The 18,160-nt window shown below is 42.4% G+C and overlaps 2 protein-coding genes across 5 annotated transcripts in view; one reads left to right on the plus strand and one right to left on the minus strand.

Annotated features, from left to right (window-relative positions):
* The first annotated feature begins 344 nt into the window (after window positions 1-344).
* commd9 (COMM domain containing 9) lies at window positions 345-8,131 on the plus strand. Of its 3 annotated transcripts, XM_064930618.1 has the most exons (6): window positions 345-450; window positions 6,298-6,423; window positions 6,750-6,889; window positions 7,020-7,054; window positions 7,161-7,264; window positions 7,567-8,131. In XM_064930618.1, exons 1-6 carry the CDS (start codon window positions 400-402, stop codon window positions 7,702-7,704), a joined length of 594 nt encoding a protein of 197 aa, XP_064786690.1. In that variant the 5' UTR covers window positions 345-399; the 3' UTR covers window positions 7,705-8,131. The 3 variants fall into 3 exon arrangements, with proteins under 3 accessions (XP_064786690.1, XP_064786691.1, XP_064786689.1); XM_064930619.1 differs by lacking the exon at window positions 6,298-6,423 and having other exon boundaries at window positions 373-450; XM_064930617.1 differs by lacking the exon at window positions 345-450 and having other exon boundaries at window positions 4,870-6,423.
* Window positions 8,132-9,574: 1,443 nt separating this feature from the next.
* LOC135509722 (L-fucose kinase) overlaps window positions 9,575-18,160 on the minus strand; it is a 42,992-nt gene continuing 34,406 nt past the window's right edge. For both annotated transcript variants that reach the window (XM_064930614.1, XM_064930616.1), the window contains 6 exons: window positions 17,234-17,377; window positions 16,693-16,812; window positions 12,971-13,158; window positions 12,277-12,376; window positions 10,945-11,168; window positions 9,575-10,745 (listed from right to left, as the gene is read on the minus strand). In XM_064930614.1, coding sequence (XP_064786686.1) covers window positions 10,674-10,745; window positions 10,945-11,168; window positions 12,277-12,376; window positions 12,971-13,158; window positions 16,693-16,812; window positions 17,234-17,377 — 848 coding nt within the window. In that variant the 3' untranslated portion in view covers window positions 9,575-10,673. The remainder of the gene's footprint in view (window positions 10,746-10,944; window positions 11,169-12,276; window positions 12,377-12,970; window positions 13,159-16,692; window positions 16,813-17,233; window positions 17,378-18,160) is intronic.

The raw sequence follows: 18,160 nt of genomic DNA on the forward strand, positions 1-18,160 counted from the left end.
CGAACTAGTGAGATCCTATTTACGCGTTGGGGATGCCGTACGTAAGGGGATGCCTACTCAGTGAAATTCGCAATAACTTAAACGCAACAACAACAACAAAAACTTCCGCAAAGGGTAAGTCTAAAAAATGCAGTCCACTCTTACATATTTTATTTTTGAAAACATAAAACTATACGAGATGAAACGTTTCATCGATGAGAACATTTGCAAAATTTCGGCCAAAACCCATCTCGCTCCATCTTCTCCCACTGCTGGCCACTTGGCTTCCTCTCCTCAACATATTTTTTTAGTGAGTTTAATCGCCAACCGGATAGTTCACATTTATACATCCGGTGAAATATCTGGAACATCTTTCTTGCTGCGATTGCCATCTGTGTTTTCATTGCATCACGTGGCAAGATGGCTGCCATTTCAGATGAACATTTTTCTTCCTTGCAAATTCTTTTAAAGGTAAGCTATCTACTGTTTGTCGGCTTTGCTGTATTTATTAGTGTGATAATCTTTGTGTGCTATCGGTTTGTTATATCATTCGATGTATCGGTCGCTTTTGTTAACTTCGTAACGTTAGCTAGTTACGTTAACTAGTTTGATTATTATGGCTCTGCTAAGTCTACAATACTATAGCGGTGGGTAAAATCACTCGGGAAGAGTGGCGTGTATGCATGGGTGCCAAGGGAAGACAGTCTTTCCTCAAACTGGACCAAGAAAAAAACGTTTTTTTTTTTTACTTCTTGTCCCTCTATTCCCCAAAAGCTGAATGCATATCACCGGGAAACATCCGAGCGAGACGGTGCCCCTTTGAAATATTATTGGTAGCTGGACAGGTAGGATGACTGACAGTGAGGGTGAACAGGAGGTCAGGTGACAGAGGAATGGATGAGACTGAGGCAGGAATTCCTTTAACCACAAAGTGGTATATTTACTGGGCAGTTTGTGCTGCATAACAAAGGAAACAAAATAACATGTATCCAATCATAAATCATTCTCATTAACATAATTTGGTAATTCAGTTCAATAAGAAGTCAATAGGAATCATTGAGTCATTTAGGCTCGGAAATATTCATCATAATCATGAGAAGAATAATACAATCAGTTATCGGTTATTCAGTCTAATCCCCATCAGTTTCATATCAGAATTAATCAGAATTAATCAGTTCAGCAAACAATGACATTTCATATTTCATCCTTTCAGGTTCGTCTTCATATGTACATGTAATGTCATTACATATTAACCATATCGATGGCATAATTGGCCTGTGACGATCTGTAGGGCCGTGATCATTGTCCATTTATATTACACAATAGGTTTGAAGCATGCACTCCAAGGTAATAACTATAAACAATAACTGATGGCCTGCTCTCCCGATCGCAACAGATTGTTACCTTTCATCTGAACTGATTCGGTGGATTTACGTTGATTCATGGACCCACAGAACGTCTGGATTAGAAGGAGTTAAGGCTCGTATGAATGTCCTGCTTAATGTTTGTCATTATCGTAAATCAACTGCATTGTACTTGCTGTAAGGGCTGTAAACGTAACAAAATGTGGAAAAAGTCCGTCTTTGTTTGCGTGTCCAAATTGGAGAAAAAAGACCCACCCTACTTGTAGAGAAATGCCAAACCGCTCGTTCATCTATGACTCTGTCATACAGTAGGCTACATGCTTTTAGTTTTTTTGTCCTAACTAAAATGCTTGTTCACTAGCCTTACTTTCATGGGCAACAAGGAGCCAGCTAGTTAATATTAGCATATAACTAGCTACATATTGAACTTTCATCTTCTCAGGCATTATGTATGAATTTATGGTTGGATCAGAATTGCCATTATAATCATTGGCCAGTATGGAGAATTAAGTAAAACCACAAGTCAAAATCCCGATCTCCATCCATTGCCAATTTTAGTTACAGCGCATTCAGAAAGTATTGAGACCTAACTTTTTCCACATTGTTATATTACAGCCTCAGTCTGTCTGAACAAATAATTTACAGAAGTATTCCAAACTTTGTTGAAGCACCTTCGGCAGCAATTATAGCCAAGTCTTTCTGGGTATGATGGTACAAACTTGTCACACTTGTATTTGGGGAGTTTCTTCCATCCTTCTCTGCAGATCCTCTCAATCTCTATCAGATTGGATAGGGAGCGTCGCTGCACATCTATTTTCAGGTCTCTCCCGAGATGCTCGATCGGGTTCAAGTCCGGGCTCTTCCTGGGCCATTCATAGACTTGTCCCGAAGCCAATCCTGTGTTGTCTTGGCTGTGTACTTAGGGTCATTGTCCTGTTGGAAGGTAAACAATCACCCCAGTTGGAGTTCCTGGGCGCTCTGGAGTAGGTTTTTGTCAAGGATCTCTGTACTTTGCTCCATTCCTTTTTCCCTCGATCCTGACTAGTCTCTCAGTCTCTGTGGCTGAAAAACATCCCCACAGCATGATGCTGCCACCACATGCTTCACCATAGGGATGGTGCCAAGTTTCCTCCAGGCGTGACGCTTGGCATTCAGGCCAAAAATGGTTCAATCTTGGTTTCCTCAGACCAGAGAACCTGGTTTCTCATGGTCTAAGAGTCCTTTAGCTGCCTTTTGGCAAACTCCAGGCAGGCGGTCATGTTCCCTTTACTGAGAAGTGGTTTCAGTTAGAGGTCAACCGATTATGATTTTTCAACGCCGATGCCGATTATTGGAGGACCAAAAAAGCCGATACCGATTAATCGGACGATTTAAAAAAAAATAAAAAAAAAAAAAAACTTTTTTATTTGTCATAATGACAATTACAACAATACTGAATGAACACTTATTTTAACTTAATATAATACATCAATAAAATCAATTTAGCATCAAATAAATATTGGAACATGTTCAATTTGGTTTAATTAATGCAAAAACAAAGTGTTGGAGAAGAAAGTAAAAGTGCAATATGTGCTATGTAAGAAAGCTAACGTTTCAGTTCCTTGCTCAGAACATATGAAAGCTGGTGGTTCCTTTTAACGAGTCTTCAATATTCCCAGGTAAGAAGTTTTAGGTTGTAGTTATTATAGGACTATTACCCTCTATACCATTTGTATTTCATTAACCTTTACTATTGGATGTTCTTATAGGCACTTTAGTATTGCCAGTGTAACAGTATAGCTTCCGTCCCTCTCCTCCCTGGGCTCAAACCAGCAACACAACGACAGCCACCATCGAAACAGCGTTACCCATGCAGAGCAAGGGAAACAACCACCCCAAGGCTCAAAGCGAGTGACGTTTGAAATGCTATTAGCGCGCGCTAACTAGCTAGCCATTTCACTTCGGTTACACCAGCCTCATCTCGGGGCTTGAAGTCCTAAACAGCGTAATACTTGACGCACAATGAAGAGCTGCTGGCAAAACGCACGAAAGTGCTGTTTGAATGAATGTTTACGCGCCTGCTCCTGCCTACCACCGCTCAGTCAGATTATATGCAATGCAGGACACGCTAGATAATATCTAGTTATATCATCAACCATGTGTCGTTAACTAGTCATTATGATTGATTGTTTTTTATAAGATAAGTTGAATGCTGGCTAGCAACTTACCTTGGCTTACTGCATTCGCGTAACAGGCAGTCTCCTTGTGGAGTGCAACGAGAGAGAGGCAGGTCGTTATTGCGTTGGACTAGTTAACTGTAAGGTTGCAAGATTGGATCCCCCGAGTTGACAAGGTGAAAATCTGTCGTTCTGCCCCTGAATGAGGCAGTTAACCCACCGTTCCTAGGCCGTCATTGAAAATAAGAATGTGTTCCTAACTGACTTGCCTAGTTAAAAGTTTTATACCTTTATTTTTTAAATCGGCGCCCCAAAATACCAATTTCTGATTGTTATGAAAACCTGAAATCAACCATTCTGATTAATCGGTCGACCTCTAGTTTCAGTCTGGTCACTCTACCATAAACGCCTGATTGTTGGAGTGCTGCAGAGATGGTTGTCCTTCTGGAAGGTTCTCCCATCTCCACAGAGGAACTCTGACGCTATGTCAGAGTGACCACCGGGTTCTTGGTAACTTTACTGACCAAGGCCATTTTCGCCCCAATTGCTCAGTTTGGCCGGGCGGCCTGTTCAAGGAAGAGTCTTGGTGGTTCCAGACCTCTTCCATTTGAGAATGAGTGAGACCACTGTGGTCTTGGGGACCTTCCATGCTGCATACATTTTTTGGTACCCTTCCCAGATCTGCGCCTCGACACAATCCTGTCTTGGAGCTCTATGGACAATTCCTTTGACCTCATGGATTGGTTTTTGCTCTGACATGCACTGTCAACTGTGGGACCTTATATAGACAGGTGTGTGCCCTTCCAAATCATGTTCAATCAATTGAATTTACCACAGGTGAACTCCCAAGTTGTAGAAACTTCAAGGATGATCAATGGAAACAGGATGCACCTGAACTCAATTTCAAGTCTCATAGCAAAAGATCTGAATACTTATGTAAATAAGGCCTTTATTTGTAATACATTTGCAAAAATGTCTAAAAACATGTTTTCGCTTTGTCATTATGGGGTAGTGTGTGTAGATTGTGGGAAACAATGTATTTAATACATTCTAGAATAAGGCTGTAACTAGTGATGTACTGATATGACACCGATATAAAAATAGTCTAACAACTTTATGGGCTTTCCTGACACCGCATATTATATAGGTCCTGGATTGCAGGAATCTTGGCCCCAGTGATGTACTGGGCCGTACGCACTACCCTCTGTAGTGCCTTACGGACAGATTCCCGAGCAGTTGCCAGACCAGGCGGTGATGCAGATGGTCAGGATGGTGCAGCTGTAGAACTTTGAGGATCTGGGGGACCCGTGGCAATTGTAACCTTCTGCATCTCTTTGAGGTATTTTTATTCCGAAGGCAAACTGCAAATTCCACTATTGTCCCTAATCCTTATTGTGGCTAGCTTCTCAAAAACACACAACCCAGTCCGGTCGAGCCTCACTAGCCAGTTGAAGCTCGCTGGATGCTTATAACCTTAGCTTTGGGCAATAGGGTTAAGTAGCTAGCTAGATTTATTTTAATGAACATGACGTTCAATTGCAATAGGTGAAAAAGTGGCTAACTAGCTAATAGTTACAAGGATTCCTAAATCTTTAATAAGAATAATGGAAAGGACTGCAGTGTCTATTGGTCATTGTTTTCAGGCTGGTTGTATTGGTGCGAGCTAGGTACCACACTAAAGCTAGGTTTTATTACCAACGCGGTATTGTAAACACATCGTTTGTGGCCGGTGTTTGCTTGTTTGTAGACTTTTGTACAGCTTTGACAGTGCTACTTATAGTGGCGGCGCTTGGCTTGCACATGCAATTTCAGAACACACAACATTCCATAATATAACTGTTATTTGATGTAAAATGAAAAGCACTAACACGCAAAGACCCAAACAGCGTTCCGTTTGCTTTTACTGTGTAACTCCTTTAGGGCAACATCTGAAAAATAGTACACTTGGTAGTGTACCGTGCTCGACCAGTTGGCGAGAGCCAACATCACCCACAACAGAGAACAGTTGATTGTCAAGGGCAATGAATGCGTTTAATGGATTTCGCCTTTGAGTTGTCTCACTGAAATTGTCTTACTCTTAATGAATGCTCGACTTGACTGCTCGATGCAGACATTGGGGGCTAGGTTAGGAATGCTGTGTAGTGCAACATTTTACGTGGCGTCATTATCATGTACCTACGCACGTAGGCTTTGAAATCGGTGTTAAACTGGACAGACATTGGGCCGATACCGATGTTGGCATTTTTATTTAATGTCGTCTGATTCCGATATCATGCATCCCTAGCTGTAACATAACAAAATGTGGATAAAGTCATGGTTCTGAATACTTTCTGAATGCACTGTAGCTAGCCACTGGAGAACAATACAACAATTCAAATTCTGACAACGACATCTGGCTTTTGTTGTGAAGCCAAATCCAAACTGGCTTCCCTTTACTTTTTTGGGGGGTGCGCCAGGACCATTTATAGTTGAGCTCAACGCTGTTTGGATTATTTGATTAAGAAAAAGAAAGAATGGCCAAATGCTCGCTGGCTTCCCTTGCATTCAATGATAGATGGGCTACACATACAGAGGGGCACTTATTTGCTTGCTTTCTCCGGTGAAATACATTCAGCCTCTTGTGAATTGAAGGAAAATGATGGCTTCCCTTGGCACCCATGAATACACGCCACTGTAAGGCTAGTCTTACCTATCCCATAATGTGCCTCTGTAGTCTATAGATGTTCACTGTGAGATCATTCAGGGCTCGTCTGTCTCTAATCCCTTTCATGTCGACTCACTACCATGAATGGGAGAAGGCTCCATCGAAGGATGCGGTGCGGCAGCTATGTGCTGACAGTTTCCCTTCTGGAGCCCCTGAGTCATGGCGACTCGCGGAAAGTACAGCAGGGACCCTGTCTGTATCTGCCATCGAGGCAAAGGAGGTGAGTGTGAGAAAGTAAAGTAATTGCAATATCAGTCATCAACCAAGGAGAGAAACAGGTTGCACTGCACACAGATGGCAGCTTTCTAATTCTAACTGCCATTCACTAATTCTCATCAGATTCCAAGAAGCGTTTACATGTCAGGGACCTAGTAAAGCGTGGCGACCCGGGTTCAAAATCTGCGAAGGGCATTGTACTGTCGTTGTTTGCTACAATATTATTACAGAATGCAGGCCTAATGTATAGAACCACCAACATGACTCTTTACACATCTCTCAAACTGATCATCAGTGGACACCAATTGATCCTGTGCTCCTCTCTTCCAGCTTATTGCAGCCCTGCACACCCTTTCTCACCACATCCTGTTCCATAACCTGACAGCGCCTGAGCAGATCCTTGTACTATTCCCCAAGTCATTCCACCCCAGCCTCAAGATCCTCATTACCAAGATTATGCTTGAGCACAGGTCAGTAGCCATTCCTCCCACGCTTACCAAGAACCACTTTCTCATGGTTCTTCAACGAACATGTCTAATTTTGGGAACTGAAATGGTGTCAAATGTTTGAAATACAGTTGCTGATTATTATTTTTTGTAGCACCACATGGAGAAATGAGGCTCTGTCTAATCAAAGTAAGCATGTTCTTTCATATTCCAGCTCTATTTTTTGAACTGTTACTGAATGAGTGTGCACGTGTGGTACCAATCCTGACACAACTGTTGGTTGAATGTTCTCCAGTTTCGCTGCCCCATCTAGTGGAGATGGACTGGAGAGTCGACATGAAGACTGCATCTGACTCGGTCAGTCGCATGGCTGTGCCCACCTGCCTGGTGCACATGAAGGTATGCCAATGTGCGCCATGCACTGGTCTCAACATGTTCTCCTCACTTTAATATTACATTTTTCTGCACTTTGTCACATACATCCAGTGCTTAACATGGGCAGGGGCACACCGGAGCCTCAAATGTTCTACTGCTTGAGCTCCTGCACCTCAGAATATTAGCTAAAAAGTATTGTACTGGTACCCATTTCAGTCAGTCAAGCACTGCAATAACATTTATAAATGTGTAGATGCTACAACTAGGGCTTGTTGAAGTTGGTCTGGGTATAAGTGACTGTCACTAACAGTGTGTTGCCATTGCAGGTGGAGGACTCCAGCTGTCTAAGGGGCAGTGGCGCTCTCTCATCGGTCACGGTGGAGTTGAGCAAGGAAACTCTGGACACCATGCTGGATGGCCTGGGCCGGATCCGTGACCAATTGTCAGTGGTGGCCAGAAAATGAGACCCCTCACCAGAATGGCCACACCGGAGGCCTTGGGTGCATCATTTTCGATACTCTAAAGTGACTTTTACTCCTCATCTCCTCTCATTTATCTGCACAAATCTGAAAACAGAGAAATCAATTGTGTGTGCCCATTTTCTACTAATCGACATAAGTTTCAAATGTAAACACTTGATAAAGTGACACTGCCAGGGTATCAGCCACAAAAGTTGTGTCAGTGCCGTTTTAAGGAAGGTGGGAAAGAAAAGGTAGCAATTTTAGACATGGGCTAAAAAAATGGAAAAGGAGAAGAGACTCGTTCCTCTAGTCCTGGGGGAAGAAACAAACAAGTACACACAATCCCATCATTAGCACTGATCTGGTAGCGCCACCACATTCCTCCTTGAATTCAATGTTTATGTCAATAAATGAAGAGATTAATGCTGAAGTTTGTCTTTTTACTGCTCTTGTACATCAAATCAGTCAATACACAGGACCAAGATATTGCAGAGCTGGATTACATGTATTTTAGTCTCAGACCGTAAACAGTTAGTTACGAAACAAGTTATGGTTCATCTTCATTCAAGTAGTATGTTAATGGCTCATTTCCCTTACAATTATATTGTACACTGCAAATACATCAAGGCTATAATCTCTTCTCACAGCCTTTTTGTTAACAGGAGGCCCCTACATTTAACAAGCCAAATCTTTGGTGTTAGAAATGTTTGAAAAATTATCCTATAGACAAATATTCCCATATCAATACCATTTTAAACATTTTGATCAAGTGTGTTGATCTTGTTGCATGGGAAAGTAGCAGTTAGTAGTGTGACGAAACCCATAACTAGCCTACAGATATTGTTGCACACGCTTTGTCTAGGGGTCGTGTAACATGAATGTGTGCATTTGTGAGAAATCAACGTATGTGCCGAGATGTTGCAAAGGGAGACCGCAAACTTGCCTTGGTCCAGGGCCGGCTCTGTCTCTTGACCTCTTGGATGGCCATCCAAGCGGATTTTTATTTGTTCAGATGGTGACGAAACACATGTACAAAAAGGAAACCACCAGCAGGCATGTCCAAACGAACCAGCAGCCTCACAGCTTACAAGCTGAGACACTAACTGACAATCACCCTAATTGGCAGCACCAATGAGAGCCGATCAACCAAGCTCAGCACCTGGACCAGGTGAGGGTCAGCTGAGGGATTGAGTGTGACTGCCAGCTGAGGGATTGAGTGTGAAAGGGTATCCTTGACAATGTCCATTAGTAGTAGAATGTGAACCCTTTTTTACAGATAGCCAGGGGCACAATCCAACACTAACACTGTTTAGTGAGTCCGCCAGATCAAAGGAAGTAGGGTTGACCAGGGATGTTTGCTTGATAAGTGTGTGAATTTGACAATTTTCCTGTCCTGCTAAGCATTCAAAATGTAACGAGTACTTTTGTGTGTCAAGGAAAATATAAGGAGTAAAAAGTACATACTTTTCTTTAGGAATGTAGTGAAGTAAAAGTTGTCAAAAATGTAAATAGGAAAGTACAGATACCCCAAAAACTACTTAATACTTTACACCACTGTTACAGTATTTTGCCTGGTAAATTGTTTTCTCCCGATGTTTATATGACCCCCAAACAGGCCCATTGTTGCCTGCATATGCCTTTTATACCTCCCGTGCGCGAGTGGTTGTAGTGGTGTGCAGATGTGGGTGGTTGTCTATTTTCATAATTCCATTGAATATACACCATAACAAAAATCCATTATTCATTTGTTTAGGCAGATCCTAAGAACCATAAGACTAATAAAAAATATTTTTAAAAAGGATAGAATTTCATATTTTGAGTTGAATTATGTTACTGGTCTGTGCAGCCTCTATGGTTGTAGCATGCACATGAAATCAATATTTATTTTGTTTATTAAACAGAAAAGACACAGTCACACATTTGATAGTAGGCTAAGAATGAAATAATAGAATAAAATACAAAGAATATCCCACACAACTTGCATCATGGCAACATAAAAAGATTTATCAGAGCCCAAATTAAACCTGATTATTATTTTTTTTAATCTACATGTCACCTCTTTCCAACCCTCACTCTGCTTTGTTAGGGAGCAGGCGTAGGATATTACATTGATAGTATCTTCATCACGACACTGATAGAAAATAATAGCAATCTATATTTTCAAAAGCATTGGAGTCTCGTGTTCCTACTGCGTGTGATCAGTGCTAATAAATGAGCCAACTTGACAAGATGATCATGAGCAGCACTCACCTCAAATCAAATGTAGGCCTATTATAACAATTGGATGACTTTGCGAGTTTAAGTAAACAATAATTTGATGCCTTCAATTGCATTAGCCTACTTTATTCCAATATTTTCATCATTCAGTGATATTTGTTTCCACAGTTGTGGTTAAGGAAATAGTGCACGATGGGTGAAGTGACATGCCTCGCAAAGTTTCTAACTGCCAGGATGATAGTAGTAATGGCCGCTGTCTAGCAACCATCAAGAGCTTAAGAGCAGAGTGCGTGCCAATGCCGCCTCGGGATTTTATGGCTACATTTCATTCTAAGCCGTAGGCAGAACTTTACCGTAATCATGACTAGGTCGGTTGGCGGAAATAAACATATGGGCTTTGTCTCGGGGGCAATACCTTTCTTATATAGAGAGAAGTCGGCATAAAGTTGGCGGAATAATGTCTCGGTTTGAAAGGTGTACATGTCCCAGTGGAGGCTGCTGAGGGGAGCGGCTTATAATAATGGCTGGAAGGGAGCAAATGGAATGGCATCAAGCACCTGGAAACCATGTGTCTGATGTATTTAATACCATTCCATTCATTCTGCTCCAGCCATTAGCACGAGCCCGTCCTCCACAATTATGGTGCCACTAACCTCTTGTGATATGTCCTAACACTAACCGTCCCCCAATAGATCATACAAGTTAGAAATGTGTATAAAAATGTGGCTTAGGGTCCAGACATCCATCTGTCTGCCTCAAGAAGACTTCAGCAGTGAGATGCCGACCATGTCCAGCTCAACTGGATGGACACTGAAGTCTCGGAGGCCCTGGGACACAAACAGTCAATGTCAGCTGAAACGCTGAGCATACCTCAACTCTGCTTTTAAATGAGTTATTTTGGTTTCTTTTTAAACTCAAGTTTTAAACACATAGGACTGATATAACTGCTCTGTTCGTTCCCTGCCATCTTCATTTGAACTATACCTGATCCTTTCAGTATATCGCCATCTGTCTATATATACTCACTTGTGTGTTGTTGAGGACCTGACGCACTGCCTCCCCCTGCTGTGGCTGGCGGGTCAGCAGGTAGAGGAAGCCCCCTCCGCCCGCCCCAGCCAGAGTCTGTCCCAGGGCCAGCGGGCGCAGGGCATCCATCATGGTCCGCACAGCTGCCGGCTCACACCCCGGAGCCATCACCTTCTTCTGGCCCCAGTAACGCTCCAGACAAGCCCCCAGCCTGGGGAGAGAGCCTAGAGGGAGATGGAGGGGAGAGGATTAACAAACACATTTAGCATCTCCTGGCTTCCACGCATAGCCTACAAGCCACTGATGCAGACCTTTGGAACGTCTACCTTTTGAAAAGTCTAACAAATCCATGTAATACACCATCACAATAAATCCACTATGTATTTTAGACAGGACTAAAGAAACATGATATGAAGAAAATGTATATTTCAGAAGAACAGAATAGCATACTCTGTGTTGTCCTTATGTTAGGTCCTAATCTGGCTATGCCGAATGGCTGTGGGCTACACTACTTCATTTAGAAGATAGGATTTCCTTAGAATTCCGTGGCATTATTTTATAGTATGAAGAATACAATTGAACAAAGCTGAATAAAATAGAAAGACTATCTCAAAATAATTTGAGGGTGTGCGCACATGAAGCCATTCTCTGCACGTTTTTAACCAATTCCGAGGTGCGTATTGAAGATATTGGAAGAACTGTCCACATTTACTTTTCGTCAGCCAACAGTATGAGTAGGCCTAACGAACAGCAAAAGCACTAGACTATGTCAATCTACTATCCCCCATAGCACAAAGGTCGACCTACTCTATTCTGTGCGAGAAATAAATATTCCAAACATAGTCTGGGACAGTTGTGTGATGCGACAGATCCCAAATTATATATAAATATATATAAAAAAATTAAAAAAATAAAAATATATATATAAGTTCCTCACTGAACTTCTGGAGAGAGTTTGCTGCACTGAAAGTAAAGGGGCTGAATAATTTTGCACGCCCAATTTTTCAGTTTGATTTGTTAAAAAGTTTGAAATATCCAATAAATGTCGTTCCACTTCATGATTGTGTCCCACTTGTTGTTGATTCTTCACAAAAAAATACAGTTTTATATCTTTATGTTTGAAGCCTGAAATGTGGCAAAAGGTCGCAAAGTTCAAGGGGGCCGAATACTTTCGCAAGGCACTGTATATATATGTATAATTAGTTTTCATTTAGAAGGGACCATTATCATGCGCTCAACTCAAAACAGGTGCAGCTAGAAAACAAATCTGCCAATTAAAATATGCAGCCCCACTTAGGTACGAGTTTGAAAGACCATTCCTCTCCCTCTCACCTTCTGTACAGGCGCGGGCACACTCTTCTGCGTTGTCCACTAGCTGCCCAGCGTTCTCCACGATGGAGGGCACACGGCTGTACCAGCGCCGCACCGTGTCCTGCACAACAACATGGCAGCCATTTTAGAGACGAGACACCCAACATCCTTCAAACTGCACCATGGGTACAGCTCAGTAGTCTGAAGTTGCTTCCTCTCCTTGGCTATTCCTCTCAGTAGCTGTAGAAGTTGACCTACTGTTTTGATCATGTCATTTTGAAAGATTTCAGCTAGTAAATACATGGTACATGTGAAATCACAAAATGCCTGCAGCACTGAGAGGAAGTGTTCTACCACAACTGTACACTGTAAACAGCAAGTGATCAGAAATATTATTGTGGAAAGTGGAAGTGTGGATGCTTGGTGAAAATATATTAAAAGGAACTTTACAGAACCTCATTAAATCCCAAAGCGATATTTTGAACCCTAAACTTGACTAAAAGCACGAAAGAAGGTGTTCTAGCACACAGAGTCTGAAAGTGTTGGATTTATTACAGTGGAGATTTAAACTCAATACAGACTAAAAGGCCTGATTTATAAGTTATAATTATTTTTTGAAAGTACAAAAAGTCAGTCTTTTCAATGAATGGTATAAAGTTCAGGGGTTAACATTGTGACTTTGAATAAGTGGATGGAGGAAGGCTGGATGGCTAACCTGCAGCAAGTTTCGTGCAAGCCGAGTCTTGCCGGTGTAGACCAGCAGGAGGTGCTGTTGCAGTGAGAGCAGAAAGTCGTCGGAGAGAGGGAGACGTTCCACTTCCACCCGGAGGGGGAGACAGGCTTTGGAGCGTGCCACCTTTACTCCCCCCACCAAGCCTCCGACCTGGTCCTGCCAACCACCACCTCAGGAGGGAGATCGGGAGAGAGAAGGAAACAGAATGAGTGCATCATAACAAATAACATATCATAATATTATATTAATATAATATTCCATTTATCAGACGCTTTTATCCAAAGCGACTTAAAACCATTTGACACGGGTGGTCCCTGCTGTGTACACTCAAACCAGTGTGATTAGAACACTTCAATAGAATGTCTAGTTACGATTGACATGTTTGAGCTGCCCACACTGTTTTAGCACAAAACAATGTTGCAATTATCATTGTGTTTTATAGGCTACATTGGTCCTAACGCTAACTGAGAAAAGAGACACAAGCTGTCATATTTAGACAACTCTTGGCTGATAGAAACCATAATATGAATTAACAATGTCTATTTACACTTCATCACATCATGGGTGAGCTCACCAGTGATCAAAATAATTGAGTAAAGCCCTTTCTAAAAGTCTAAAGTAGTCCAATGTTGTGTAGTTGTGCGCACCGCCATGGTTGTTTTTCTCCATCAACCAAAGATAAGAGGCAACAAGATGAGTTGGGTCTGTTTGCAGTATGCATGTTAAAGACGAAGGGGATGTGTCGTCTCCCATCATTCACTTCCAGAAGTTAACATTGTTTGTCTGACAGACGTTTTCGTGACTCAGAATGCATTGAATGATGTCAACAAACATGGCTCCACACATAGCTGGGAAACAGCTTAGCAAAAGATATAACGGACCTAAGCTGGTTTATCTGTGTCGTTTACCTTGGGAGCAAATGAAGCATAGTGGGCAGAACAATGACGAAGGTGAGCAAAGCCAAGCATGAGCTAGTGAGATCCTATTGGCACATTATAGCGTATATTTGCATTTTCAGTCAGGGAGCGCCTCCTCTGAAGAGTGTACACAAACTCAATTCGAACTTGCATTCTTAAACAACGCCATAATTTGGAAAAGTGTCAAATCTATAAAACGTAGTGCACTGTGTTTGTAGCGGATTCTAGTTTTGGGAACAGAAAAATGTATTGAGATCTAGATGTTTCATAGATGAGGAAATGACTAGAATCTCGGCCCAGTTTCACTACTAACGACTGGACTTCCTCTTCCCTCTTCTATATTTGGTGATGAGAAAACGTTCTAAACTGATGCTTCAGCTTCATAGCCCCTGTGACGTGCCTGTAGCTTAGCATTAGCTCAGCATAATCAGTACAATCTTCAAAAAAGTATTTTACACCTGTGTCCATTATAATAACTTTGGGTTCTTGCATAGATTGTAAGTAAGGAAAATAACAATGAAGGCAACACGGGTGCCAGGGTTACGGCTAGAAGGGATCCCAGCTTTTGTCAGATTTGACTTTTCGTAGCAGGTTAGGAAAATTAGCGTAGCAGGTTAAGAGAATTAGGTTAAGGTTAGGAAAAGGGTTAGGGATTAGCTAAAATGGATCCCTTCTAGCCATGTCCGGACGCCAGTCGGAAAATGCGCCAGGGGGAATAAAGTTAGTGCAGGTTCTGTTCTCACTGGAGATGCAAATGTCTGCATTCTTGATCCTAAGAAACACGGGGGAAGTGCTTGGGCTCTCATCTAAGAGAGAAGTTTGAGGCATTACAATGAGCCGGACAAATGTAAATTGTTCGCCACAGTGAAATGGGCTGCTTCTATGTGAATTATTGAGGAGTGCGAAACACACCTCAATTCAAATTGTTAAATTAGCCTTATTTGAAAATAATTTGAGATTGACAAGTTGAAACATAGCCTATAGATAATTAGCACGCAGCACGCCATGGTTTAAGGGCAGAGCGGGTTAACTGTCCTGATGCGTAACAATCACATTTTTGCAACAGTGAAGGCATTCTTCACAAGCATAAAAACATCCCATGCTTTGGAGACAGTTACAGATATTTGGAACTCACATGTGGGTGAATAGATTTTCGTATCAGTGGCCCCAGCGGTAATTGATCCCTCTATCCTAACGTTGCAAGCACCATGCCTTACCTGAGCCACACAGCATAGGATGTGAATGGTATCCTGTGTACAGTGCATTCGGAAGGTATTTAGACCCCTTGTCTTTTTCCACATTTTGTTACGCTACAGCCCCATTACAAAATGTATTAAAAAATGTTTTGGGGGTCATCAATCTACACACAACACCCCACAATGACAAAGCAAAAACTGTTTATTTTTAAATTTTTGCAAATTTAGTAAAAACAAAAAACTGAAATATTACATTTACACAAGTATTCAGACCCTTTACTCAGTACTTTGATGAAGCACCTTTGGCAGCAATTACAGCCTCGATTCTTCTCGGGTATGACGCTACAAGCTTGGCACACCTGTATTATATTCTCACGCTCTGTCAGGTTGGATGGGGAGCGTCGCTGCACAGCTATTTTCAGGTCTCTCCAGAGATGTTTGATCGGGTTCAAGTCCGGGCTCTGGCTGGGCCACTCAAGGACAGTCATAGACTTGTCACGAAGCCACTCCTGTGTTGTCTTGGCTGTGTGCTTAGGGCTGTTGCCCTGTTGGAAGGTTAACTTTAGCCCCAGTCTGAGGTCCTGAGCACTCTGGAGCATGTTTTCATCAAGGCTCTCTCTGTACTTTGCTCCGTTCATCTTTCCCTCAATCCTGACTAGTCTCCCAGTCCCTCCTGCTGAAAAACATCCCCACATCATGATGCTGCCACTACCATGCTTCACCGTAGGGATGGTGCCAGGTTTCATAGAGATGTGATGCTTTTGCATTCAAGCCAAAGAGTTCAATCTTGGTTTCATCAGTCCAGAGAATCTTGTTTTTCATGGTCTGAGAGTCTTTAGGTACCTTTTGGCAAACTCCCAATGGGCTGCAATGTGCCTTTTACTGAGGAGTGGCGTCCGTCTGGCCACACTACCGTAAAGGCCTGATTGGTGGAGTACTGCAGAGATTGTTGTCCTTTTGAAAGGTTCTCCCATCAACACAGAGGAACTCTAGAGCTCTGTCAGAGTGACCATGGGGTTCTTGGTCAACTCCCTGACCAAGGCCTTTCTCCCCAGATTGCTCAGTTTGGCTGGGAGGCCAGCTCTAGAAAGTGTTGATGGTTCCAAACTTCTTCCATTTAGGAATGATGGAGACCACTGTGTTCTTGGAGACCAAGCCATGAGGTTAAATTCTTTTAACCTCATGGCTTGGTTTTTGCTCTGACATGCACTGTCAACTGTGGGACCTTTTATAGACAGGTGTGTGCCTTTCCAAATCATGCCCAATCAATTGAATTTACCACTGGTGGACTCCAAGTTGTAGAAACATCTCAAGTATGATCATTTGAAACAGGATGCACCTGAGCATCAAAAGTTCTGAATACTTAAAGAAGGTATCCGTTTCTTTCTTTTTTTTATACATTTGCAAACAAATTCTAAAAACCTATTTTCACTTTGTCATTATGGAGTATTGTGTGTAGATTCACGAGGATATGTATTTATTTAATCCTTTTTAGAATAAGGCTGTAACAAACTAAATGTTGAAGAAGTCAAGGGGTCTGAATACTTTCTGAATGCACAGTATGTGTTTTTGTGAGTGCGTGTTGTCTCACCAGTGGTCAGCATCTGCTCCAGGTGGAGAACAGCGTGAATGAGAGAGTCTGTGTCGTAGGTTCGCCCCGTGCATCTATAGACGGCTGCCAGCACCGCTCCCGCCAAGATACTACTGGTACCTGCAGGTGCAACAACAAGCAGTGCGAGAGATAACGGGGAGAAAGATGGAGAAAGAGTGAGTGAGGGGGTGTGAGGGGAAGGGGAGAGAAGGGTGAAGGAGTGAGTGGGCAATGTGTGCCTCTTGTCATTGATGACCAAGTAGTGTTTTTTGCTTTTTCTGCAGCACCACAACAAGAGACAATGTGGTGGTTTATGTGTTATGAGACGCTGACACTGGCCCATGGTCATGTGAATTAGGCACCAAATGGAAGAAAATAAATGGAAGAAAACAGACTGAAACAGGGAGGGACTACTTAGACTCTCTAATAAAAATTACAATACATTTTCCATTGCAAAACATTCTCCGTTTTGCAAGACCAATGTCTTGCAAAATGTTTTCTGTTACATGCCCTATTGAGCACAACCCATTGCTCTTCTTACCCAGTCCTGAACCATGCGGCAGGAGGGACCAGGTGTGGATCTCCACCCCTCCGCCCCAGCGCTGCAGGAGCTGCTCATCCAGGGACTGCCGAGAGGGATAGGTAACCAGGCCGCTGCATACACACACTGCCTTCAACAGGGCAGCTGGGACACACACACACGGGAGCAGATGACCAGATATGACCGACAGGGATGTAGTGTAGCGTAAAGACACATCGATTCTGTTCACGCACCCTTTTAATTGGTGAGCATTTAGTGTTCACAGTGACAGGGGCCAGTTTTACCACAACATGATTGATCACAAAGCATGACCTGGACTACGATCAAAGACAAAGTGATCAAACATAAACAACTAGAAATGTGCCTTTATGAAAAACTGGATCACGCAATAGCAGTCAAATATAGAATTAATTATTAACAGTTAAGCATTAGGGGGCGCTATACATTTTTTGGGATGAAAAACGTTCCCGTTTTAAACAAGATATTTTGTCACGAAAACATGCTCGACTATGCATATAATTGACAGCTCTGGAAAGAAAACACTCTGACGTTTCCAAAACTGCAAAGATATTGTCTGTGAGTGCCACAGAACTGATGTTACAGGCGAAACCCAGAAGAAAATCCAACCAGGAAGTGCCACATTTTTTGAAACCGCCTCATGCCAATGACTCCTGATATGGCTGTGAATGAGCTACGAATGAGCTTACGTTTTCCACGTATTCCCCAAGGTGTCTACAGCATTGTGACGTCTTTTTACGCATTTCCATTGAAGAATAGCCGTAAGGGAGCATATTTAGCAAGTGCTCACATGGTGTCTCCCGCAGAAAATCTAGCATAGCATTATGCCATGATAGACTTACACAAATGCTTGTCTAGCGTTGGCTGTAACGAATATTTTGAAAATCTGAGATGACAGTGTTGTTAACA

This window comes from Oncorhynchus masou, chromosome 22 (assembly GCF_036934945.1).
Source record: "Oncorhynchus masou masou isolate Uvic2021 chromosome 22, UVic_Omas_1.1, whole genome shotgun sequence".
In the NCBI taxonomy this organism is placed as follows: domain Eukaryota; kingdom Metazoa; phylum Chordata; class Actinopteri; order Salmoniformes; family Salmonidae; genus Oncorhynchus; species Oncorhynchus masou.